Source organism: Streptopelia decaocto (assembly GCF_964273445.1).
Source record: "Streptopelia decaocto genome assembly, chromosome: 11".
NCBI classification, from domain to species: Eukaryota; Metazoa; Chordata; class Aves; order Columbiformes; family Columbidae; genus Streptopelia; species Streptopelia decaocto.
The window spans coordinates 10467473-10493481 of record NC_138666.1 but is presented as its reverse complement, the minus strand read 5'-3'; the positions used below and the strand labels follow the sequence as shown (position 1 = coordinate 10493481).

General features: G+C 39.9%; 1 protein-coding gene across 1 annotated transcript; it reads left to right on the top strand.

Moving 5' to 3' along the window:
* Nucleotides 1–65: 65 nt before the first annotated feature.
* On the top strand, nucleotides 66–25306 carry MBTPS1 (membrane bound transcription factor peptidase, site 1). The gene is made up of 23 exons (XM_082063175.1): nucleotides 66–154; nucleotides 2038–2530; nucleotides 3490–3747; nucleotides 4166–4369; nucleotides 4739–4849; nucleotides 6127–6236; nucleotides 6614–6730; nucleotides 7715–7782; nucleotides 8327–8429; nucleotides 9184–9335; nucleotides 10309–10470; nucleotides 11038–11182; nucleotides 12293–12481; nucleotides 13067–13239; nucleotides 14197–14312; nucleotides 15557–15713; nucleotides 16557–16681; nucleotides 17622–17699; nucleotides 19368–19508; nucleotides 21936–22067; nucleotides 22592–22718; nucleotides 23391–23521; nucleotides 24489–25306. The coding sequence occupies exons 2-23, from the start codon at nucleotides 2344–2346 to the stop codon at nucleotides 24683–24685; spliced, it is 3183 nt and encodes a 1060-aa protein (XP_081919301.1). The 5' UTR covers nucleotides 66–154; nucleotides 2038–2343; the 3' UTR covers nucleotides 24686–25306.
* The last annotated feature ends 703 nt before the right edge of the window (nucleotides 25307–26009 follow it).

Genomic DNA, 26009 nt, shown 5'->3' with positions numbered 1-26009 from the left:
GTTAAAGCCGCGTTCTATCGCGACAAACGCGCATCTGCGCAGGGCAGCACAGACGCTCCGCGCATGCGCACTCCCCCTGTGGGGCTCTCGCGAGAGCGCTGTGGTAAACAGAGCACAAGATGGCGGCGGCGTCCCGGGAGGCGGCAGCGGCACGGTGAGGCGGGGGGAGCGGGGAAGGACAGGGGACGGCGGCACCGCCGATTCCGCCGCGCCCCTTCTGTGCTCGGGCTGGGGGGATCACTGTGTTGCCAAGCTTCGGGGGGCGCGGGGCGGGGCGGGCAGCAGCCGGGCCTGCAGCACCCGGTCGCCGTTCCCGGTGGTCGCTTCCCCGGTCTCAGGGGCTGCCTCGTCCCCCGCCGCGCTCCGGCGGCTGCTACACGGGGCCCTCCCCGCTGTCCAGCCGGCTGTCGCTCCTCCTTAGCCTCTCCCGGCCTGGGGGCGGGTTGGGAGCACCGGCGGCTCTCCCGAGGTCGGTGACGGGCACAGAGCAGAGGGGTTCACCCGTTCGGTGGGTGGGAGCAGCAAGATTTTGCTCCCCGGACGGGCTGAAGGGGCTGGCTCCTCGGCTGCCGCAGCGCCCAGGCCGGTGCTGTACGGGCCGCCCTCAGCTGGGGTGCTCTGCGGGGTTCCCATGGCTCGGGCTGGGTACCCTCTGCTTAGAAAAAGTGGGGAATAACTCCAAACCCAACTGTTCTAGGAGCTGGACAAGTTGGCAAGTTTAAATCCCTGTCCAGCACTGCACAGTAAAGTTATTAAACAGAATAAAGTTGTGAGTGTGCTGTTCATTTGCTCATAGTTTCCATCATATTTCAGCATCGTGCTTACATAGAACCTGTTATCTGTCATAAGAATGTTTATTTTCCTCATTTGTGTAGTTGATTTATTGGGGCTACAAGCCTACAGGTGATAGGGTTGGCAGAACGCAGCCAGGATCAGCAGTTCATGTGCTGTAACTGTGTCTAGTTTTGGGGTGAAGAGGAAACTTTGTAATTGCAGACAGTTCACAGTCTGTCATGGTGTTGTTAATTAGACGGAAATGGAGGGGAGTTCTATCCCTGTTACAAGGAAATACTTGAGAATATTAAATAAAGCTAAATAAAAATGAAGTAACAGCTGTCACATGCAGATTCAGTTCTGTTGTGCTATGAGGTCAGCCCACTGTTCTCCTAAATAGTATGAATCCCCTAATAAGGCTCCTACTTTTCAGTCCTGGTCACTGCAGCAAGTTATAGTTCTGTTTGAATTCTCCACATGGTGTGACAGATGAGACACAAATGTTTCTCTTCACTTGTCTCTTAATGGCCTTTTATCGGTCAGTTTCTGGTTAAATGTTTGGAATTAAAAAAAAAAAAAAAGCTAATGTTGCAGTTCTTTTCAAATGCTTCCCTGCACCTTGGAACGTAAAGAGAGAGACTTCCCCTCCATTTGAAAAAGACTTGCAACACTTTCCTTAAACTTCACATTATTATATCTGCAATCCCAGCCCTTATCTTCTTAGATACATGTATTGTAGTAACACACATTCCTGAAAGACTTTTTTCATGCTGATTTTCTCTTTCAAGCACAGGGACTGCAAGCTTGCTTCCTGTAGTATCTCTTGTCCTAACCAGACTTTGGCATGGAGTTTGAATCTGATTCTCTGTGTAAAATGATGTACCATAGCAGAATTTTATTTTCTACGTTTCTGATTGGAAAACAAACAAACAAACAAACAAAAAAAACCCCAACAACAACAAAAAACCCCACAATCAAAAATAAAAACACCACATGCTTTTTTAAGTGGCTGTGGTAGAGTTTGGTTGTCATTATAACCTGTCCTGTTGTCAGGTTAATACCTCAGTGTTCCACATGTGTTCTGGTGTGAGCAAAAACGAGACTTCAGCATTTGTGAAGTATTACTAAATGAAACAAATGCACAACTTTTTACATTTTATTTCTAATTCTGACTGCCAAAGAAGTCTATCTTTTGTGATTTTTCAGGCTATACAGTTACACAAAAATGAATCTAATTGTTTTCTGTATCACCCTGCCTTACAGGTTGGTTTGCAGTCAGCTTTGGTAATTCTTCGAGGGAGTTAACTGTGCCATCAAACATGGAGTACAGGACTCAGCTGCCACATCCTGAGTGACCGAATCCTTTGATACAAAATGGAGAAGAAGCGTAGAAAGAAATGAGCCTGTTTATTAGGCTTTACCTCAAAATACCATGAAATCTCTACTTATTTTGGACACAGCTTTACAAATATCCAGTTGATCAGCGCAGTAAAAGCAACGTTTACTGAAATGAAAATGAACTAGTTTATAAAGAAGAAAATTGTGATTTGAATATATGGAATTTTTGGAATGAAACCATTTTCTTCTATGACCATGAAGTTTGCAAACATCTGGTTTGTTCTGGTTGTTATTTTACTCTGTGGCAAAAAACACTTCGGTACCAGACTAGGGAATTCCTCTCATGAGGCTCACATATGTCCTGGATGTTCTCGCCTTACTTTGAAAGTGGAATTCACATCAACAGTCGTGGAGCATGGTAAGAAAGAGTTAAGCAATTGCAACATTTGAAGAGTTTCTGTAGAAGCATATTGTATGCTAAATTCTCTATATTCAAAAAGAGAAGCATTTTTTCAAAAGTTTTTGGTTTAACTGGGGTCAAGATTCAAAAGCAAGAGAAAGAAGAGAGGGGGAAATAAAGAGGATGTTAAAAGTTAAAATGGAGTGTGAAGGCTCAGGTGGGCAAGTCTGGTCACTTTGGTGTGTTTAGTAGCTGTTTGCTTTGCCCCAGCTAGTGGTGTGGTTGAGACTCTTTTATGAAATATAACCATAAGTGGGCCTTGAAAGGGTGAGAAATGCAAGAAATCTCTGTTGGCTTGTTCAAGAAAATACGTGCATGGAAACATTGCAAAGATGAGCAGATGAAAGGCAAAGTGACGCAAATTTCACTGCTGATGCGGCAAAGGATTGTAGTAGGATGCCTTGACCCTGCATCCATTTATTGCCTCAGGTACCTGTTATATTCCCACAGTGAAGCCGTGTGTGTGCCTGGGTGCCAACAGACAGGATGTTGCATTAAAACTCAATACCATGTAGTGTTTAGATTCTTTAAGTCCTGTACGTCAAGAAGCATATTGAATTGGCATATCAAACGGTTTTTTATTGCTGGATGTAACAGTAAGTCTGTTCCCTCCCTTCGGGTCCCCACACATCATTTCACCTTTTCACTTTTCCATGATATGTACAATTCTACCTTCCTTTCAGAGTTTTTAACCACAATTTGCAGGTTTACTGATTTAAAAAAAAAAAAAAAAAAAAAAGGTATTCTGTAGTCCAGAAATGAATTGCAGATTTCTGAAAGCAACAAAAAAGTGCCTCAAGTTGTGATTATTTGTTCTGGATAAAAAAAAAAAAAAAGAAATATTTGGACTTTTGCAAAGTGAATGCTTGAGTAAGCTACTTAAACATCAGTTCTGATAAGTTCTGCTCTTGTTCCAGAGTATATTGTGGCTTTTAATGGATACTTCACAGCTAAAGCTAGAAGTAAATTTATTTCAAGTGCACTAAAAAGTAGTGAGATTGAGAACTGGAGGATTGTACCTCGCAACAACCCAGCCAGTGACTATCCTAGTGATTTTGAAGTTATTCAAATCAATGAGAAACAGAAAGATGGAGTACTGACACTAGAAGATCATCCAAACATCAAACGTGTAACACCTCAGCGGAAGGTCTTCCGATCACTCAAATATTCAGAGTGTAAGTAATTTTGTTTGTGGTTCCATGAGATCTGCTTTGGAAAAGTCTTCTCAGTTTTATTTCAGACCATCAGCTTAGCATTGCACAAATGAGAAGTGCCCTGGCATTTTTAGTTAATTTAGATAAATCTATTATTTTGCCTATAAAATTATCAGGATCTTGTCATACCTTTGCTAAAATGTGGCAACAATTCCAACTACAAAGTAGAAGCATTTCTTTTGCAGCAGTTATTTGCCAGAGATTAGGGAGCACTATATCTCTAGTAGATATAATGGAAGCTTTTACTTATTTTCATCAGAGAAAATAGATACTCGCTTATCTGAAAAATTTGTTGTAACAGTATGATGCGTATATTTGCATAAAAAGTTAATCTGTGGTTTTCCTCATGCTGTATTTTCTTCATTCTCATTCTGTGTAGTTGATCCAACATTGCACTGCAATGAAACCAGATGGACTCAAAAATGGCAGTCATCTCGTCCCTTGAGAAGAGCAAGCCTTTCTTTAGGTTCTGGCTTCTGGCATGCAACAGGTCGACACTCAAGCAGGCGTTTGCTGAGAGCCATCCCACGCCAAGTTGCTCAGACCTTGCAGGCAGACGTCCTCTGGCAGATGGGTTACACAGGTCTGCTTTTGTCTGTTGCCTTAGAATGATTAGCCTATTTTAAAACCAAGTGTAAGGAAAGGCTAATTGGCTCCTATGTATTAGTCTCTTATTGGGTACCAGTTCCAGAAAGACTGAGAAATACTTTGTTTTGAGAGGTGTTGTATACTTATAGGAATATCTTCTGTGTATGTGTGTGCAGTACTTAAGAGGATTTTGTCATATTTATGATCTGTGGTTGAATTTCTGAATTGAAATATGAGTTTTCGTTAAGGTCTGTAACTTAGCTTGTAAATCGTGTGCTATGTTAAACATAAAAGTTTTCTTTAACTTGATAGATTAGAGTTGCTGTGGAACTGAATCAGAAAAAGTGATGCTTTTCTATTGTAGGTGCTGGTGTAAGAGTAGCAGTGTTTGACACTGGTCTGAGTGAGAAACATCCACATTTCAAAAATGTAAAGGAGAGAACAAACTGGACTAATGAGAGAACCTTGGATGACGGTGAGTTACTGTGCACAATTGTTAAACTATTCCTGATACTGGCATATACTGTTTTCCATTGTAAAACTGTCATTGCTGCTGTGGTACTAACATCTGTTGAAAGGATATATATTGAGATTTTAAGCTTAATTTTGCAGTGTCCTGAGCACTTTGTACTCATACTGAATTCAACAAAGAGTATTAAGGTTCCAGGAGGGTGTTGCATTAGGTCCCCTTTGAATTATATGTGGTGTTTCATCATAGCACTTGGAAAATGTCAGGGCAAGAAGACATTATGCAGGCATAAATACATTATTGAAGTATGTGGAGGTGAGAGCAAACCCCACAAAGGTGTTTCCTTCTATTCCTTTATGTAGTTGGCTGCTTCACAATGTGTACGTATTTCCATACTTACAAGGGACAGCATTTTCCTTGTTTACTGCACAGTCCTTAATTAACAGGGTTTTGGCACCATCCTGTGAAGTTTTTCCAAGTTTTCATCAAGAAACACTCTGCTAGGTCATGTCTGTCAACATTCCAAATAACTTCTTATTTACTGCAGTATATTTGTGTTCCTTTTTCAGATGTCGACCTTAACTTGCTCTGACTGTATACTTTCACAGATTATTAACTTCATACAGTCTGAGTCAGTGAGTCTGTTGATAATTTAATCTCTTTAGAGTTCAAGGTATATGCTCAGCCTTGCGTGCCCCTCTGTAGTTTTATCATGTATAGTATTTATTTGCATTGTAGCACTTCCTATTAGTTCTGTGCCCAGATGATTGCTGAACAGGCAGAGTGGAGTACAGAAATGTAATGCAGGCAGTCCAATAGAGAAAAAGCTAAATTATTTTTTGAGGAGAGAAAAAAAATGTTTTCTTGTCTTATTTTTAATCCTAAACAAAATACAGGTATTGCAGAGACAGGATAAAAACCTTTAAAGAGATTTACTTAAAAATACATTGGCTTCGTGACTTCCATTTTCCAAAATAACCTTTTTTTCTCATGATTGCTTTGTGTGGCTCTTGATTTCATTGATGGCGATCAAGAGTGGATAGACTGGAGAGTTTCATGAGCTGGTTGTCTGGTTAGACAGTGCTGGAAATTCTGGCCCCACTCAACCCAGGAGCAAAATATGATTCAAGAAGACTAGGACTGAACCCAGTATTTGTGAGTTTTTGTGAAGTCTGTTAGACTGATGCGATGTTTGGTATAGGCAATGTTTAACGGTACAAATCCTTGAGGATGAAACAGTTTGTCTTCTAACATCTTATTTTGTTTCCTTCTTTCTCTGATAGGTTTAGGCCATGGGACTTTTGTAGCAGGTGTGATAGCCAGCATGAGAGAATGCCAGGGATTTGCTCCAAATGCAGAACTGCATATTTTTAGAGTGTTCACCAATAACCAGGTATTACATGTATTTCAATTTCTGCCTTTCCAGATTACTGCTATATTAATCCTTTCCTTTGGGAATATTGCAAGTACTTGTAAATATTGATATAATCTTTTTTATAAGTGAGAAAGATACATCTTTCTATTTATAAGATACTTAATACAAGATGTCTTACAGTTTCCAAATCTGGTATATTTTTCAGAAATAATGTGTGGAAGTCTGATCTATGTAGTGCTGGAGCAATCGTTCAAACGCACACTAGAAATACTAGAGGACCATTGTCACTTCTGTGCTTTATTTCAGTGTTTTTTTCCTCCTCTCTGAAGTCTCTGTTGTCATGGAATCACTGGCTTTTCCAGTGATAGTTTTTTTCCCCTGTATTTCTTACATAGGTCTCATATACATCTTGGTTTCTGGATGCCTTTAATTATGCAATTTTAAAGAAGATAGATGTGTTGAATCTAAGTATTGGTGGGCCAGACTTCATGGATCACCCCTTTGTTGACAAGGTTGGTATGAGGAAATAAAGTGGTCACGGTGTTTATATCCCTCACACGGATGCTGGACTGGCAGAGCTACTTCTTTGTCACAGTTACTGACAGGTTCCAGTGCTGCTGGCAGTTTCTGTGGAGTTTCATTTCCGTGAAAGAAATTCTGTACAGTGTACAGGCTTTTAGGAATATATTTAAGGAATATATTAAAAATATATATATATATTCACAGAGCTGTGGAAGCATGCACTTTTACAAAATACAGTATGTACAGCTATGTGTGACTCCCAAGCAGGCTCTTAATCGAGAAGCTTAACCGAAATCCACCCTTTTAAAAAAATCTCTACATGGTTTATTTATTTCATGGTGAAAATATGTATAACATGAATTTAGCAGCAAAACCTTTAAGAACAAATATGTAAAAAATACAGGCAGTTGATACAGCTATGTGATAAGACATTTGTGTCAGGATAAGAAGGAATTAGGTTTTTCCCTTTGTAAGTTTCATTGTTCCCTGAATTGTCTTTCAAAAGCACTAAGTGATGTAATTTACATTTTTTAAAGGATAAAATCTTTCTTTGTAAAGGGTAATTAAGGGATTTGAGACACAGAAATTCTTCCTTTTTTTTTAATGATAACCTGCATTGAAATTTAGTTTGACAGTGCCTTCACTACTCTCCCCAGAGTATTGCTGGAGGGAATTCAGAATAGCTTGACTTTGACATCTGGTGTGCTTTGTCATGGGCAGGAGTTTTTCCTTTGGTGCAATCTAAGTACATATTATCAGCAGCATTGCTGTCAAGGCTGGGTTATTGGTCACGTAATCTTAAGAACGTTCAGAACTTAATATTGAATGTATCAGTGAGATGTATTTTATAAGTCTCAGTGAGAAAGAGGGGTTCGACTAACCATTCACTTATGTCAGGCCCCAGGCGGTGTATGTTTGTTAGAAAAGTCTCCTTTTTGCTAACAGAGCCTTATTGTGAACATTATTTTTTGTAGGTATGGGAACTGACGGCTAACAATGTCATCATGGTCTCTGCTATTGGCAATGACGGCCCTTTGTATGGGTAAGTTTCAATGACTGTTTCAAAGAAAAGTAAATATGTTATTATGTGGTTTTGGAAGTAGTTGTGCTTGGTCAGGAAGTTTTCCCTCCTCCTTTTTTCTGTAATCTGTTTATAGAAAGTGACTGAAGTTAAACTCTTTCCACTATCTTGATCACTTGCTGCAGTGGTACAGCAATTTTTCATTGAAACAGTGCAAAGTCAAGAAAAGAAGAATGGCAGTACTTCCAGCGGATATTTCCCTGTTATGAGGGCAGACATCTTTGGGTACCAATCTTGGGCTTAACGAATATAGGAGGGATCAAGCCAGAACAATTTGTGGTATATTTCTAAAATGAATGCCTAAAAATAGATTTTGTTTTGTCTTCAAGACACATGGTTTGGTAGTTGCTGAATTAGCTACTGAGTTCTAGCTGCCTGAAAAGTTGCTCTCCCTTGTAAAGTATAACTATATCAGGTTGCTGTGGAGGTTAAAAAGTGTCTGACAAAAATCTTATGACTATGTCTTGGGTTTTGCCACCTTTTTTTTTTCCCTAACTTGTTCTAGGACTCTCAATAACCCTGCTGACCAGATGGATGTGATTGGAGTAGGTGGCATTGACTTTGAAGATAATATAGCTCGCTTTTCGTCTAGAGGAATGACCACTTGGGTAAGACTATGGCCAGCCACGTCAAATCAGAGAATCTGCAGCCAAAATAAGGGCCTTGGAGAGGGAGCGTTTTTGAAGGGGTAGTACCATGCAGGTGGTATATGTTGGAGCAACCAAGAATAAAAGATTGCATCCAAGATCAGAATAGTTAGAGATCGTAAGTCTTCAAACAAGAAGCTTACTGTTCTTTGCAGGCTTTCTCATGGTTAGGCTTGACCACTATTGACATTCTTGACGTATTTGTAAAATGTCCAGTACCTTTTGATTTATGGTGAGAACTTGCGTGTGTGGTTAAATCTGCTAAAATGAAGGTCTGCTCTTCTCCTTTAGTTTAAAAATCCTCGGATTTCCAACTACAACATGTAACATTGCACTTACATGCCTGTTGAACTCAGGTGATGGGCACTGCACACTTGATTTCAGATGAGTTTGCACTGTGGTCTTGATTAGGGGAACTATTACGTGTCTCTGTTTGTGCTGCGTCTTATTCATTAGCCAGTTAGCCATGTGGCTATTTTGTCAGTGGTTTTAAGCTTAGTATAAATATTAATCAGCAGTAATGTTAACATTAAAACAGTGAGAACTTGTAATAACAACAGCGTTAGGTGTTACTTGCTGTTCCATGATGCTAAACCTCAGGTTATTTAGTCGATAATTTTACTTCTGAATGACCTGCAATTAGTTTAACTGCGCAAATGAAGCCATGGGTATTTATTATGTATTAGGGTAATAATCCATCTGTTTTCTTTCACAGGAGCTGCCTGGAGGTTACGGTAGAGTGAAGCCTGATATTGTTACTTATGGCTCTGGAGTGAGAGGTTCTGGTATGAAAGGTGGATGCCGCTCTCTCTCTGGGACAAGCGTAGCATCTCCTGTGGTGGCAGGTGCTGTTACTTTGTTAGTAAGGTAAGTCTTAAATAAAAATCTCAAAAGATGCTGATGCAGGAGGGTCATAAAAGGCCCTTAAAGGAACTCAGCAAATAAAACTAAATTGTGTTTAGATGTAGGAAAACAAACTTCAAGCTAAAAATCAGGGTGGTTCTGCCTGAGACATTACCTTGTCTGAGTGGCTCTGAATTTCCTGGCAAAAAACTTGGAAACTGTTTCGAATATTAGTTAACATCTTTGCAAATATAACTAGGGAGAAGAGTACTTTGAAGTAATTCAGTCGCATTTTTAAATCATTTTGAATTGCTGAGCTTCTGTCAATTGTGTTGGAGAAGAACGGCTGGTCAAAGTAGGCACCTGTAGCAGAGAATTATCTAAGTCCTTGTAAATTTTATAGGATTCAGGGGTTTATGGCTGTTATCCGGTTGCGTAAGTCATCTGTTGCACGCTGAAAACTTGAAGATAGGAGTTGCAACTCTGTACTTTGTGTTTGTGATTGCTACTATGTAAGGATGACGTGAACCTTTATTTGAAAAACACTTGTGCCAAAAATTCAGTCATTATATTTCCTGCTTAAAAAGATGTGTCTTAGTTTGAACAACAAAGTGATTTTTCATTCCAGAAGCGTCATGTTGTGAAAGATACCAGCAGGTTTTCAGTTACAGAAGCTTTGACTTTCAGAATGTTATATTTAGCATATGAAGATACTACCCTGATTGTAATGACTGCTGGTCATGGAGTACATTGCAAGGAGAAAAATTCATGTAATATTTGTTTTAAAGAGAAATGTGTCAGAAACTTGTCACTCTTCTGCAGTTGTTCCAGTGAGAAATCAAGTAATAACAGGCAAATATGAACTGTAGATGTTACTCACAGCAACCTGATTTTTGGTCTCATTTTCTTTAAATCAAGTTAAGGCAGAATGGTAAACAGGACTAGCTAGAAACTGAAATAGACACCACCTAACGTGATCTTTTGTTTCCTATTTCAGCACAGTTCAGAAACGTGAAATGGTGAATCCAGCAAGTATGAAGCAGGCACTTATTGCATCAGCACGTAGACTTCCTGGAGTCAACATGTTTGAACAAGGACATGGCAAGTTGGATCTTCTGAGAGCTTATCAGATCCTCAACAGCTATAAACCTCAGGCCAGGTTAATTTTAATCCTTAATTAATCAATGATAACACTATAATTTGCTGTATTTCTTGTAAGAGAGTTGGTGATGCATGTGCAGCTCAGTTGAGCAATCAGTGCTTATGCAACAAAGAGAACTTGCACAGATCTTATGTAGTCCTGACACATGAATTTTGACAAGGGTGGATGAAAAGTCAGTGTATTTTCTGCCCATAGTTATAGCAGTATAGGGAATTAAGTGTTTATAAGAGCTAAATTTATTTTTTCTTCTTGCCTCAAATGTTATCAGTAATGGACCCTACAACACTGTGGAAAAGTACTTAAAATGTAACTTACCAGCGTAAGAACATTCTCACTGTGCTGAAAAGTTGCTTTTGTTTTGTGAAAATCTTTTCACAAAGCTTCAAAAAAAATAAGGGGTGGGGGAGGAAGATTTTGGGGCAGATTTGGGAAGAGAGGTGAGAGCTTGATACAGTAACCATGACTGGCATGTTTTATCTGTAATTTTTTCATAGTTATTATAGTGACATGTTCTTCTGGTAATTATTTTTTTTTTTTAATTTTACCTCCTCCATTCTTCTGTAGTTTGAGCCCAAGCTATATCGACTTGACGGAGTGTCCCTACATGTGGCCCTATTGTTCTCAGCCCATATATTATGGAGGGATGCCAACCATTGTTAATGTTACTATCCTTAATGGTATGGGAGTCACTGGGAGAATTGTAGACAAGGTAAGACTTTAACATTGTTGCACGTTCTGACTATTAATGTTACTAAAAGCTTCCCAGAAAAGCCTATTTTATCTAAATCAGTTTTCTTACTGCTGAGATCAAGAGATGCAAAATGTTTGATTTTGAAGGACGCACCCAGATTAGTAAGATTTGTCAACATGAGATGTCTGCAAGATTTTGAACAATGCATTGGTTTCAGGGGTGTGTAGTGTTTTACCTTTGTAAAACCAGTTAGATTGGCAGGTACTGAGAGTTTTCTTTGTATTCTCTGATTGTATTTAAAATCTTCTGGATAGGCTTTCCTCATATTCTTTTTTTTGTTTGGTCTGGAGCATAAGCAATCTCAGTAAAGGATCCTGATGTTACAAATCATGCCTCATCTGTGGGTCAGAATGACCTGAATGTATTGACTTACCAAGGTCTGCAGCAAAACCTGTTTTTCTACACCAGCGATGTTGAGCATGTTAGCTGACTAGGGAGGTCATTTTCTGTGGTGTGGGGTTTTTTGTTTGTTTTTGTTTTTTATTAAGCTTAAAGTAAGTTTAAATGTAGAACAGATTTGGGAATTGATACAAGTTAAACAAGGCAACTGTCCTAAAACTCTTGTCAATGTAAATGAGCTTAATTTCAATATTTTATTGTGAATCTGTGGTCCAGTTCGGGTTCAAGCTTGAAATATATGAAGCTGTCGCCCAACATCATTAGCTTACGGAAATACTCATATGCAGCTGGTGTAATTTGTCTGTGTCTGTTACAGCAATAGCTTTCTTTGTTACTAAAAGGAAATTTTGTGTTGTTCCCAATAAGTTCTTGCACAGGACCCTAGAGTGTTAGAACAGGTGCAGTTGGGCAGCATGCTTGCTGTTCAGACAGCTTCTTAGAGAGTCCTGCCTCTGAAAAGCCTACAGTCAGATCATTAAGGCTGTCACAGTTAGGCTGATTCACTGACTCAACACAAACCTTTTGGGCTTTGTGGACATTTTTAAATTTTACATAATCTTCAGAAAAGCTAAGAATATTTATTTCTTTGTGCGGAGGCAGAGGGCTATGTGTAAAAATTAGTGAATGCAAATACTGTTTTACTGATGTTCTATATTCTTCATTTCACAGCCAGATTGGCAACCCTATCTCCCCCAAAATGGGGATAATATTGAAGTGGCTTTCTCCTACTCTCCCGTGTTGTGGCCTTGGTCTGGATACTTAGCAATTTCCATCTCTGTAGCAAAGAAAGCAGCATCTTGGGAAGGAATTGCTCAAGGTCATGTTATGATCACAGTATCATCCCCTGCAGAAAATGAAGTAAGTTCTGTGTATTTGGGTTTTTCTATGTTAATAATTATTTTGTTAATAATTTTATTGCTTCCCAATATACAAATACCTTCTTTTTAAGGAATTACTCTGGTCCTATAATTTGAAACATAAGTTGGATTGAGGTCAGGAAATTGAAAATTACAAATAATTATCTTTAGAGCAGGATTAACCTGTGAATTTGACACGCTCTAGAATCAGAAAACCTTGCTTAAAGACTGACTTCATAATTGCATTTGTTGTGAATTTTAAGTAATGTGTTTTAAAAAAGAGATTACTTAAACATATTTCTTCTGGAACCATGGTTGTTCCTGAGAAGTTTTGAATGATTGAACCAAATTACAGTTGTAACATATTTTAAGTATTTTACATTCTAAGCATGATTCTATAAACTGTTGAGTGTAGAAAAAGAATACTATGGTGATTTAAGGCAAGAGTACTCTCTTTGGAGAGCTGGTACTGGTAACTAAAAGTAGATTTGATACCTCATTTTTTTTGGTCTTTTACAATCCACAGTTAACTGATGAATGTTTTGTGGGGAAAAAGGGTTTTACTGTAGTTTGTTCTGTCCTTCAGTCTAAGAATGGTGCAGAGCAGACTTCAACTGTGAAGCTTCCAATAAAAGTGAAGATTATTCCTACTCCACCTCGTAGTAAGCGAGTCCTTTGGGATCAATATCACAATCTCCGTTATCCACCAGGATACTTCCCCAGGGATAATTTGAGGATGAAGAATGATCCATTAGATTGGTATTTATCTCAGGTTCCATTAAATCAGTATTTCTTGATTGTATGTTAATGATATGTGATAACTTTACTGAATGCCAGAGAACTCTGGCCTTTTTCACTGTGCCATGGGATTATCTTTTCTAAGAAATCCATGAAAAGTGCTTGGACTCCGCATGCTTTGGTGCAGGATTTTTTTATGGTCTGTGGTTTTATTCACATGAAATGAAAAGCTTCTAAATGCACATTTAAGATACTGAGATTTTTGTTTGTCTTTCAAAGTGTAGCATTTTTGTGCCCCAGTTTCTCCCAGGAAGTTAAGGGGGATGCTTAATTAACTGCTTCAGCATTCATTTAACAAAAAAAAACCATGAGAAATTTGGAAGACTGTGTCCTAGAGAAGAAGCCCCATGTCTGCTGGGGGAGATTGTCATCAAAGCAGGGCGAGGCTCAGCTGACCTGTTTGTCTTTCATAGATGGAGAGGGAAAGCATCCGTAGGAAGAATTGTGCAACAGTGTATAAGTGAGGATTGAGTGGGTCAGTGACCAAGGCACAGGCTTTTGGAAAGCTACTTTGAGCATGCAGATAGGTTAAATGGACAGGAACTCTCTGCTGAGTTTGAGGAGTTATTTACAGATTGTCCTGTGTGCTTCTTCCAGTTAGTTAAAACTGCTCTTACTGGCTCTTTTGTGAGGAGGAAGTTTATTGAAGAGCACGTGGTTTTACTGCAGCAATATTTCTTTGTGGTGTGATGCAAACGTGTAGAATTGTGCTCAGTCTCTGGCTTTGCTGTATAGCTCTTCTCTGTAGCGCTTGCAACCAATGCCATTTGTGAAGAAGAATTTTGCAAAGAGGAGATGGTGCTTTCAAAAAATATAACTTTTAGAAAGGAAAGTAGGAAGTTAACCTATAATTAGTTATTAAATTGGGTTTCTGCATGCCAGATCTAAATGTCTCTAACACCTTTCTCTTTTCCTAAGGAATGGTGACCATATCCACACAAACTTCAGGGACATGTACCAGCATCTGAGGAGCATGGGGTACTTTGTTGAGGTTCTTGGTTCCCCATTTACATGTTTTGATGCAAGCCAGTATGGTAAGCATGAGTTAATTGCCTTGTTCTTCATACTGTTGACTACTTCCTAAAATGGCCTGTTTTTTGGAAGACCAAAAACATTGTAAGGGCTCAAAGAAAAATTCTCATGGTAGTAGAAGAATATTATAAGTGTGGGTGTATTTGTTATTTATATATGGATATTTGGTTGTGTAAAGTGTCGTTGCAGAAGCTTGCTTGGGAGTTTAGTCGGATTAGTGCAGTTTACTATCCTTATCATGAAAAAAAGGAGAGGGGAAGCCCACATCTGAGTGGGTTAAAAGTCCATGTCTGTTCCATCCCACAAAAGCAGAACTGGATTTGCCAATTGAATGTGGTTTCTACAGGGTCTTTATCAGAAGGTTTTCCAAATGCAGACTACCTGGACTTGTAGAATGGCCTGGTTGCAAGGGACCGTGGGACATGGGGCCAGCGTCAGTGGTTGATCAGGCTGCTGATACTGTGTAAATTTGCTGATCCTGTGTAAATTTGTATTGTCTCTCAGGATGGAAGTTCTACCACCTCTCTGGGCAATCAGAAATTGAAGAAGCAAAATAGTTTGCTATTTAGGAGCAATCTAAAATAAACATATTTTCAGGAAATAGAAGTGTATTTTTATGGTTGTGTTTTTCAGTGCTGCAGAGAAGGTTGTGCTTCCTTGTTCACAGGAGTGGGAGAGGGTTATGTGAAAGTGGCAATGGCACTTTAGTCAGGTCTACTAAAATGGAACTGTAGTTTTCAAGATCTGAATCAAACCAAGTTTCAGAATAGTTGTTGTCTACCTGGCTGTAAATCTGTAGTAGTGAGTGGAATACTTTTTAAAAAATTTGGGGCAGTGAAAACCTTCTTATTAGGGTGCATTTACATTAGCATTTTAGTTTGGATCAGCAGTGAATCTTCTGATATTCCTCTTCTGCCACGGTTTGGTTCAGTTTAGGGAGCACTTGGATGAGACCAAACTGCAAAATACACACCTGACATATATGGGCATTCAGTTTATGAGACCATACACCCGTAAAAAGCATACTATGCTGGCAAACTATTTTTTAAAATGCATTTGTATACTGAATTGTCTTGTATTCCCTTTCCTTAAATGTTATGTCTTTAGGTGAGTTGCCAGAGCAGGGCACATGGAACAGATGTTGTACTAAATATGCACTTGTGTTGGCTTTTTCATGGGTTGCGTGAATAGTGATAATGTCACAGCAAACAGCCCAGTGAAGTCTTGTTTTTGCTTTTATACCCAGGCACTTTACTGATGGTGGACAGTGAGGAAGAGTATTTTCCTGAAGAGATCACCAAGCTGAGGAGGGATGTTGATAATGGGCTTTCACTTATAGTCTTTAGTGACTGGTACAACACATCAGTGATGAGAAAAGTAAAGTTTTATGATGAAAACACAAGGTACTGATTTGTGTCACTTCTTTGGGAAATAGAATGCCACAGAATTGACATTTTATGCACATATTACCCTAAAAATCCCAAACGTGATAGGCTGTACTTCAGCATTTTCATGCTACCTGTAAGAAGGGACTACCAAGGGAGCAAAATTGTTAAGCAGCAGTTTAAGGAGAATAGTTACCTACTTTATCATGATTGCAAAGGCTCCCTTGCTAATGTAATCTTCTTTTAAAGCCCAGAAAAACATTTACAGTGAAAAATAAGAAATGGAGAAGCACTTGTGGAGAGCAGAATAGAAAGAAAATGTGGATTGCAAATTGAATTACCAGGTTGTGCACCCATTATTGAAATTGTTCCAGTTGATCATATAGAGGGAAAATGCACTAATATTACGAACGGTGAGAAAGACCCTCATAATTACTGTAGTTGTTAGCCTGTTTTGTGTTACTGTGAAGCTAGAAAGATGTGTTCTACAGTTTGTGAGCAAGTAACATTTTGCTTCATTAGAAAAGGAGAAGCAAATGACATGACCATCGTTTTTGCCTCGTCTTAGCCAAATAAAGAACATAAGACTGAATTTCTTTCTAGCAAATTAAAGTTTTCCATGGAACTGGAATGCACTGAGAACTTCACATTAGTATTACTTAGCTTTCACTGAAAAGCATTTGTGTCAGAGAGACAGCTGCTCCCATGCCCCTGGAGTTAAATAAAGCTTTGAGCTGTAGTTAATTATTGATGTGACTTTGAAGAAGTCTGCTTGTGGAAAGACACCTGACTTCTCATTATACAGACCCTAGGATTGTATTCTCTACACTAATAAACTGTGTTACACTGTAATTATTGTAGGCAGTGGTGGATGCCTGATACTGGAGGTGCTAATATACCAGCTCTCAACGATCTGCTTTCTGTCTGGAATATGGCCTTTAGTGACGGGCTGTACGAAGGTGATTTTACCATGGCAAATCATGAAAGTGAGTACTCGAGTGTGTTGCTGATGCAAAGTGTCATTTGGAAAATAGTTTTCTGTAAGAATGAGATTGAGTGAGAGTCAAGAGAACCACTCAGATTCAGCGAAGAGAGTCTCATAAGCACACTTAAATGATTACTTCCTTCATAGACCTTGTCTGAAAAATTTTTAGCCCGGATAATGAATGTCTTCGGTTTAGACTTTGAAGAGTATTGTCGATGTGTGACTGTATTTGTCTGGACTAGAGATATTAGTTGTTAAGATGAAGCCTTTCAATGTAATTTTGCAGTTACGTGGAATATGCCAATTTAGGCATCCATCACAGCATCCTGAGATGTTTTGTAAACTGCTGGTTTTGTAATCTTTTGAACTGTTGCCCCTGAAGTGAATATGATTCATTGGTTTCAAGTTCAAACTTTGTGGTTAGGCCACAGGTCTGTGACATGACTGTTTTCAGACTTCATAGGTCTAGTCAGTCTTTCTTTTTACCTGACCAGATCACTTGGTATTTTCAACCAACGTTTCCAAATCTGTCTTCTGAGAGGTTCACTTGGAATGTGTACATGAAAAGAGAAGGCACCAAGTGAGGTCTCTGTATGCTCACCAGCGTTGACTAAAGGAGATGGGTTCTCTGTAGTATAAATAATGCCTGCTAGTGTGAAATACTACATTTCTCGTGGCAATTGATTAAGGTTTTCAGTTTAAAAAATATAATGTCAGTCCCTTAAATGGAAAGATTTGAAAAGATTATATAAAGGTGAGCTTGTGAAAGCTGTGTTTAGAAGTGCCTTCTCTGTGCATACAGGTATTGGTCAAAATATGCAAATTCTGAGCCATGTTCCTGGGAATGTTTTTCTTCTGTGCTTGATTTAACAGCTCACTTAAATACAGTAGGAGGGGAGTGTCATTTTTAGTCTAAACTTCAATTTTGTGATGTCTTTCAGTGAATTATGCATCAGGATGCAGTATTGCAAAGTTTCCAGAAGATGGCATTGTCATTGCACAGACTTTTAAGGATCAAGGTATGCTCTTCCTTGGCTTTTTTCTGTGTTTTAAGTAGAACTTTGGAGTTAGTGCACAAGCGAAGTTATAGAGTTGAAAGGTGTAAAACCAGTGAATGTATTAAAAAAACATTGATACGGTAGGTATTTCTTTGTTTTGCCTAGAACACGTAGTTGGATGCCTAAAACGCAGCTGCAGTATGACTGCATACAATTTTTATGTAGTGCAGCAATATCCAGGTGTATATATGCAGTCTTTTATTGTGTTTGCTGTATGTAAACACATCTGTATGTGTGTCATGCACTTTTGGAGGGTATTGTGTCATAATTGTGTTACTTGTCCATGTTTCTCACAAATTTCAAGTGCTACTGAAATATATCCCCTAATCATTGCCAAATTTGGTGTGAGTGTTGTGGTAACTGTGCTGATCTGAGGATATAAGTAAGGAAAATTTTGGTAGACAAAACATCACCTGCTAGACAGGATGCTTTTCCTCCTGCAGTTTATTAGAACTTTCAGTTCACAGGATATAAAATGGTTGGATGGATTTGTAAGATACAAATGGCAGATTTATAGCCAGATGTCCTCTGGGTTTTGCTGGATGTACCCATTCATACTGGGAAGGTTCCTGTGCTTTTTTGGTCTTTTCTCTTCATCAATTATCTCAGTTATAATTGTAAATATATGGCAAATATGTCTTTTAGGTTACTAGTTTATTATTTGGATACTTGTAGGGCTTTTGGAGGCAGGCCTTTAAATGATACTCCTTCAAAAATTACTATTTACAGTATTGGTATTAATATAAGTGTTTCCGAAAAGGCCGAGAAGCAGATATGTGAACCACGGCAGGGCTGGACATACTGAAAACTGGTTCTGCCTGCTGGTCCAAAGAGGAACTGGGCTGAGGAGGGGGTAAAATTTGACAAAGGTTAAAGCAGGACACGGGGGTGGGGAAAACTCACGTGGGTTTGATTTCTTGTGTCCCTGCTTCCCTACTAACCAACACTTTTCTTTGTTCCTGAATTGGATGCTGAAGACACAAAGTGCAAAGGTAACTGGTAAATGCAGAGCTGCAGAGAGATATGAGCCCAGCAGTCCTTAAAATGGACTTCCCTTGAACAACTGCTTTAAATGACTTAAACTAAAACCTTAAAGCAGCTGCTGCTTCTCACAGAGAGACAGATGTTTTATTTCATGGAATGTCTCTATTCTCTTTCTTAGTTCCATAATAAAGTTTCTTTCTTGGAAGGTGGGCATGGCAGCAAAGTAAGTTGGCAAAGAGCGCCCTGCACTGTGGTGGCTGATTCTTAAGTTACCCATGTCTTGTAGAATTCTGCAGAAGGACTACAACAGCATAAAGGAATTTGTAAGGCAGAACCTTTTAATTTTAAGCCTGTCGCTGAAAATAAAGTTCATGTTGAAGATTATCCAGACTGAGATGTCTTTTTCTGCTTTTCCACCAAAGAAAAACATTAACATCAGTAGGAAACTTCCCAATCAGGGTCTTGGGGCAGTTCCATTTCTGTCCTAGTATCCTGGGGTTTTTGAAAATGCATTTTTGCATAAATGTTTGACATGAAGAGTGGTATAGCTGCATTTGTAAGTTTGCAATGTCAGCTGTGTCAGCTTACAGGTAAATTGATGTTTATGTTTTGCAGACTATGAAATTTATTTGTGTTTTGCTTTAGGTCTTGAAGTTTTAAAACAGGAGACTGCTATAATTGAAAATGTCCCTATTTTGGGACTTTACCAAGTTCCTTCTGAAGGTGGTGGCAGAATCGTTTTGTACGGTGACTCAAATTGCTTGGATGACAGCCATCGACAGAAAGGTGCGTAAGCTTTGACACACAGGGAAAGTTATTGTCTGAAGCTGACAACTGTCCTGTGTGGTTTTTACAGCTCCTGTCAGAAGTAGGTGGTTTCTATGGACTCTAGATTTTCCTAACTGGGAATTAATCTCTATTTTGCAGCGCTCTTCCAAAAATGCTGTGAGGTGCAGTTACAACAGAACAATTCCTCCCACATTAAATAGCCCTCTGATAGATGGGAGCATTTCCCCCAACATAGGCCCTTTGCCTGTTTTTCAGTTCCACAAGCTTTAGGAGCTGATTTTGGGATGTTGGGTTTTTTTTGCATGGGAGGTTGATTGATGGGGTTTTTGCTTCTTTGGGGCGTTTTTGTTTGCAGAAAGCACTAACAGTTACACATACTTGATTTATAGTCGTGAAGAGGCCATTAGGGAATCCCTTCACTTATTCCCTAGCTGTGTTTTCTGAATGTTTATGTAGTACAATGGATTTTATCTTTTGAGTTTGCTCCTCATGGTGCCTTGCTCCCTTTGCAGTGTTTGCCTTGTTCCCTTTGCAGTGTTTCCCGTGAGGATATATGGTAATGTTCAACATTTCAGTTGTGCGTTACTATTTTCAGGTTATTCTGCTTTGATACAAACCAGCTGGTGCAAATATGTCAGAAAGTAGGAATTTCTGTTTGGGTTTTCAAAATGTTTGTTTTCAACTCAAGGTAGCAAGTGTGTGAATTATGTGTGTGTGCAGCTTTCATGACTCCCATAGAAGCCACCCTGAGTGGTTGGTCTTTATAAAACCTTTTTCTAGCACTTTGCCTGATCTGACTTATAAAATTTTGAAGAGATTGATTTGGTTTCTCATGACATATAAAGCAAAAGCTGATAGATCTGTGGCTCGAGAGGCTGAAGATAATCCATTGTGAGGTCTTTTTTTTGCATTTCCACTGACTGTGGTGTTCAACCTAAATTTTCCTTTTGTGATGAAAAGTACATGTATAATTTTTAGGCTTTTGTCACCAACATTTTAAAATTTTGGGTTATGTAATCCATCCCTTTCCTAAGTTATTTAAGTTTAAAGGAACTTACTGCCTAGGGGAGCTCTCTGTCTGTAGCTCATTTCTTTCTCCCTCAATCATTTTCTTTTTCTTTGAAAGTTCTCTGGTTTCTACTTACGTGTCTATGGATGAATTCCAGTGAGTTGCCATAACACCACCATATTGGTGCCTTATGTGCTTGCTGTAGGTTATTGAAAGCATGTGGTATAAGAGAAGATATGTAACTTTCAATTAAGTAACAGAAAACTATGCTTTGTGACCTCCCTAATGCTGTTAAATCCAGTGTGATCTGTGAAGCAAGAAAAAGTGGAAGGCTCTAAAGAAATCTTTTTAAAGTAGCTTTTAAATTGTGAACCAGGAGCTATGTCTCCTACAGAGACATCGGTGGCTTTAACTGAGGTAAATTCCTAACATTTGTGAATATAAATCCTTACAATCTGATTGATCTCTTTAAAAATCAAAGGTGAGGGTTTAAGGGACACCGGGATTATGAAGATTAATTCCCATTCCCAGCCAACTGTTCTGGGGGGGGAGAAGTTCTGAGAAAAATAGTTTGCTATGTAGTAGAAATAGCTGATAAGACATTGTCTTACTCCCGAAAATGGAAATTTTAGAGAATTGTGATGTTAACTAGCTGGACTGCTTGTTTGGTAGGGGTAGCTCTGGATTAAGATGTGGTAGTAATTCAGGAGGGAGACAAAATGAGAGTTCATGTGGTGTTAAAGTGCAAAGGAAAAACACGATCATATATATTGTGGAGTTGATTCCCAGCCTGGTCTGTGCCACAGCTGCTGTATGTACTGCTTTTGCTTTAGCTGGGATTTAGCCAGAACCTTTCCCTGTGGTTTATTTATATATTTGTTTAAGCTTGGGAAAGCAAATGAGTCGTAACTTCCCACTGAAAACACTACCTTGTTCTTACTTTTCTTTGAAAGGGATTTATTTTGTCCCTTTAAAAAATAAATAAATAAATAAAAAGGTGGTATTCTGTTTCCCTCTTAAAAGAAGCTCAGAGATTCCTGTGTTTCCACACTGAAAAACCTCATAAATTTTGCAAAGACTTGGATGGCCTTGCACAACTTGGAATTCCCATGTTCGATACCTGTTGTTTTATGTCCTACTCCCCAAACGAGCCTGATTTGGTACACAAGGGAAGATATAAGACTGAACAGATTATTTTTGTGTTTGTATATATTGGGGGGGAGTGTGTGGGGTGTGTGTTGAAAGTTGCATCTTTCTGGAACTGGGTCTAGAACTTCAGAAGAAGAAAAACAAGAGCCAGAAAAACTGATTGTACTTCTAAATGTTGTTACAGCATTCTTAACAGAAAGATAAGTAATTTTAAATGTGACATAATGCATATCTTGTTTTGGGGCTTGCGGTTGTGAAATCCACAGATTGCTTTTGGCTCCTGGATTCCCTCCTGCAGTACACTTCTTACGGGGTGACACCACCAAGTCTGAGCCATTCCGAAAATAGACAGCGACCGCCATCGGGAGCGGGCTGCTCTCTCCCCGAGCGGATGGAAGGTGAGAGCCTTAATTACCGAGCAGATTCCGAAACTGAGGGAGTGTCAGGGTGGAATTTAGGAAGGCTCAGAGAGAGCCCTTGAGTTATCCGCCAGTGAGGTTAGTTTGGTGTGAGCTTGACAATGTTCTGTTGTTTTATGAGAAGAGAGCACGTACAATAGGGCTGTGTCATGATATAGTTATGATTTGATTAAGGAAAATGTTCTGTTTGTAGAGTAGGAATTTTCTGATGCCTAGTTCTGCTAGAGTGCATTCTGGTTACGGGGTATGGAGCAGATATAAAGCATTCAGTCTTGTTTCTTGTGCCACCAGCAAAACTTGGATTGCCTGCCACTGTGGGTGCACAGTCTTACTGTTTTGTAAGGTACCTTTTGGTTAATTCTAATGGAGATTTTGCTGCAAGTCACCATTACTGTAAAGAGCTGATGGTTTTCCAGCAGCCATGTTTAGCTGAACACAAACGTTGGTAACTCTTATCCTACCAGTCTTTTGGTAAACCAGTCTGTCTCTGCTCTGAGTTGCAGGTAACCATTTGCATCGATACTCAAAGGTGCTCGAGGCTCACTTGGGAGACCCTAAACCCCGGTCCCTTCCTGCTTGTCCTCACCTGTCCTGGGCCAAACCACAGCCTTTGAATGAAACTGCCCCCAGGTTAGTATACATCTTTCTTATACAAGAACTCTCATCTTTGAGTTCAGCTGAAAAATTATTTGTTCCATCTGCTTTTGAAAGGCACAGCTGAAATGCCTTTCCTAGAGAAATACCAGATTGCAAAGAAGAAATAATGATTAATGCTTCTCCAGTGAATAATTCTGACTCACCTTACAGCTACCCTATGAAACTGGGGGAATTTTAAAAATAGCTTCGCGAGTCAATTCACTGTTGTGATTGAGTGATCCCAACTGAGTGAATGATCTTGTTTAAATCTGTCGTCACTGCGTGCCTTTGAAATAGATTTCTGAAGCAGCTTCTTGGGCAGCTCGCCTAACTCTGCCTTCCGTTGTATCACTTGTCACTTGAAGGAAAAGTCATCACCATATATCCCATACTTGTCTGCTGGGCTGCTAACTTTTGGGAGTCTGTCTGCAAGAAAGAGGGTTGTTAGTAAATAGTTGCCAATCTAAGGGTGTCCCTGTGGCGTTCAAATTGAATTTTGGAGGCCTGCAAACTGCAGAACCTAAAAAATGTATTGGATGATCATTTTGGTCCAACCTAGTGAATTATTTGTAGATTCCATCTATCATTTTCTCTTTATGTTCCTACAAAAGTTATTGCATTACTGAAGTAAGTGGGCAGACACCTCTGTCTTTGAATTTCCTCTAGCAACCTTTGGAAACATCAAAAGTTACTGTCAATTGACCTTGATAAAGTGGCTCTGCCCAGTTTTCGACAGAACCGACCCCAAGTGAGACCATTGTCCCCTGGAGAAAGTGGAGCATGGGACATTCCTGGAGGTAAACATTGAAAAGTTTCAAAGTCAGTGTTTTACTTTCCTTTCTCTATAAGCTGTGGAAAAAAACAAAAAAAACCCATGGCACAGCCAGAGAGGCCACGTGTTTATTTTTGGTTGTGAAAAACATCCAAATAATAGTGTGGCTGTGTTGTAAAAGGCTGATTGATGAAGGCTGAGAGAAGTATTTTTGCATCTAAGCAGTTTATTCAGAAGAAAGAATGCGTGACATACTGGGAGGAAGATTTTGGCAGGTGCTTTTTGGGTAGGTGAAGTTTGTTTTGGTGCTGTTCAGACCCACGGGTGTCAGCAGCAGTCCCTGTCCTTGGGAGCTCTGGCTAGATACCTTCTGCAGATTAAAATTCCTTGTGTGAGTGCACAGAGGCAGAGTCCAGAGAGTTTGTCTGAGTGGTGCTTTGGGCAAGGTGTTACGCTAACAAATGAGCACTTGGAGCAGCTTTCGGTCTAATGACGGGCTACTCTCCTGTACAAGCTTGGCCACGCAGGCCCAGCTGGAAGCGGTTTGAAAGCCTCACGTGTGCTCTTTTCTCAGTCTGAGCTGCTAGACTAAAAGATGTCTGTAAAAACGAACACCCTTTTCCTCAGGGAATCAGGATTTGGTGTGATTTATAAAAATTACTTAGTGGTAAAATTGTGGTCAAGCATTTGCATCTCTCTTCTAACATGGAAGGTTGTCAGTGCAGGGGAAATCTGGGTTATGCTTTCCTGTACCCAGATAGGTGAAGGTGGAAATGTTGGTGTTTTTCTGGCACGTTAACATCCTGTCTTATTTTCACTAATGGGTCTGCAGTTACTAATCTTCCTGTCTGAAATGTAATCTGATTAATAGCTCTTTCATGTTTGAACAAGGGTTCCTGTTGGATCATTTTGGTAGGTAGTGTTAACACTGCAAAGACATTGTAGCTCACTCGGGCGATCATCAGTCGCTCCAAACCTCTTTGGCTTTCCAGGTATAATGCCCGGCCGGTACAACCAGGACGTAGGACAGACTATTCCCGTCTTTGCTTTTCTGGGTGCCATGGTGGTTCTGGCATTCTTTGTGGTGCAGATCAACAAAGCGAAGAGCAGGCCAAAGAGACGGAAACCACGAGTGAAACGACCGCAGCTTATGCAACAGGTTCATCCACCAAAGACGCCTTCTGTTTGAAAGCTCTCGCTTGCCAAAGATGACCTTTTACCGGTTGCTTTCCTGGGTGATTGATCTTTCCCAGTGAAGGTGCAGCAAATGCAGCACTGATTGTACTGGTGATTGGCACCTGACATCATCTCATAGTCTTTGGTTTTTGGAGAGAAAAAAAAGGACCTCAGTTGATCATCTGTACATAAAACTGCAGCTTTAAGCAGCCGAAACCACCAAAGACTTGAATACTGTTTGAATGGCTGCTTAGTCACTACATATCCCGAAAGGGGGAAAATGGACCTTTTTTTTAAGCTGACCAAACTAAAATTTATTTGTTTAGAGGCTATTTTCTATATTTATTGTTGGGGAGGGCGGGGGGAAAAGTCACTTTAAGGACCTCTGCTAAGGAAAACAAGTGCATTTTTTTGGATGGAATGCAATTTTCTAGAACGGTATTATGCTGAAGAGTATAACCTACACCATTAAAGGAGGGAGGGGGCAAGAGAGACCAGTACAAATGAGCAAGACATACTCCTGCAGTTTATTTTTATAAAGCCAGCTACCATGATGTTTTGTAATTTTTGGTCATGATTTCACCATTGTTGGTGAAGCAGATTTTCAATAAATATGTTATCTATATGAAGCTAAGCTAGTGTGCTAGACGGCTTCTCTTTCTACTGCCAGTCACGGAGAGCAAGTTGTTGAGTAGTGAACGTTTTCATGTCTTCCCTCTTCCCCCCATATCTTTACCCTTAGCAGCACCCCAAGCTACAGACTTTCCTTTGGAGCACTCAGTGATGAGCTGTGTAAGAAACTGTCGTGTGGATGGTACCTAACAGCATCGTGTGGTATGTCACAAAGCCAAAACCACTCTCTCCTTTGGTTTGTCCTGCCTGAAAGCCAGTGACTTGTTACAGGCTTAAGTAAGGACGCAGGCATGAGTTGCCTTTAACAATGTGGCATCGCTTAATGTCACTGTCATTGAAATAGCTTCTCTCTTCTGAAGTGAAGCTGTGAGGTTTTCCCTGACAGCTGCTTTTATCGCTGCTCCAAACCAGAGTATGTTTTCCTGGGAGGAGCAGGGAGCTGGTGGCTGCCTGGGTCGGTGGGCTGGGCAGGGAAGCAGTTTGTACTGGTGAACAGTCCCAGGTGAGCTCTTGGGCAGCTCAAGCTCCTGCACAGCCCTGGGTACAGCTGGAGAGGGACAAGGTGCCAGGGACAGCCCCCCATGGCAGTCTGGCTGTGCCCGCCCTGTTCGGGGCTTATGGTCATGGATGGTGGTGATGGGCCTTGGGAAGAGCACAGCAGGAGAGGACATTTCTCCATGTAACCTGGCGCAGACCTTCCAAAC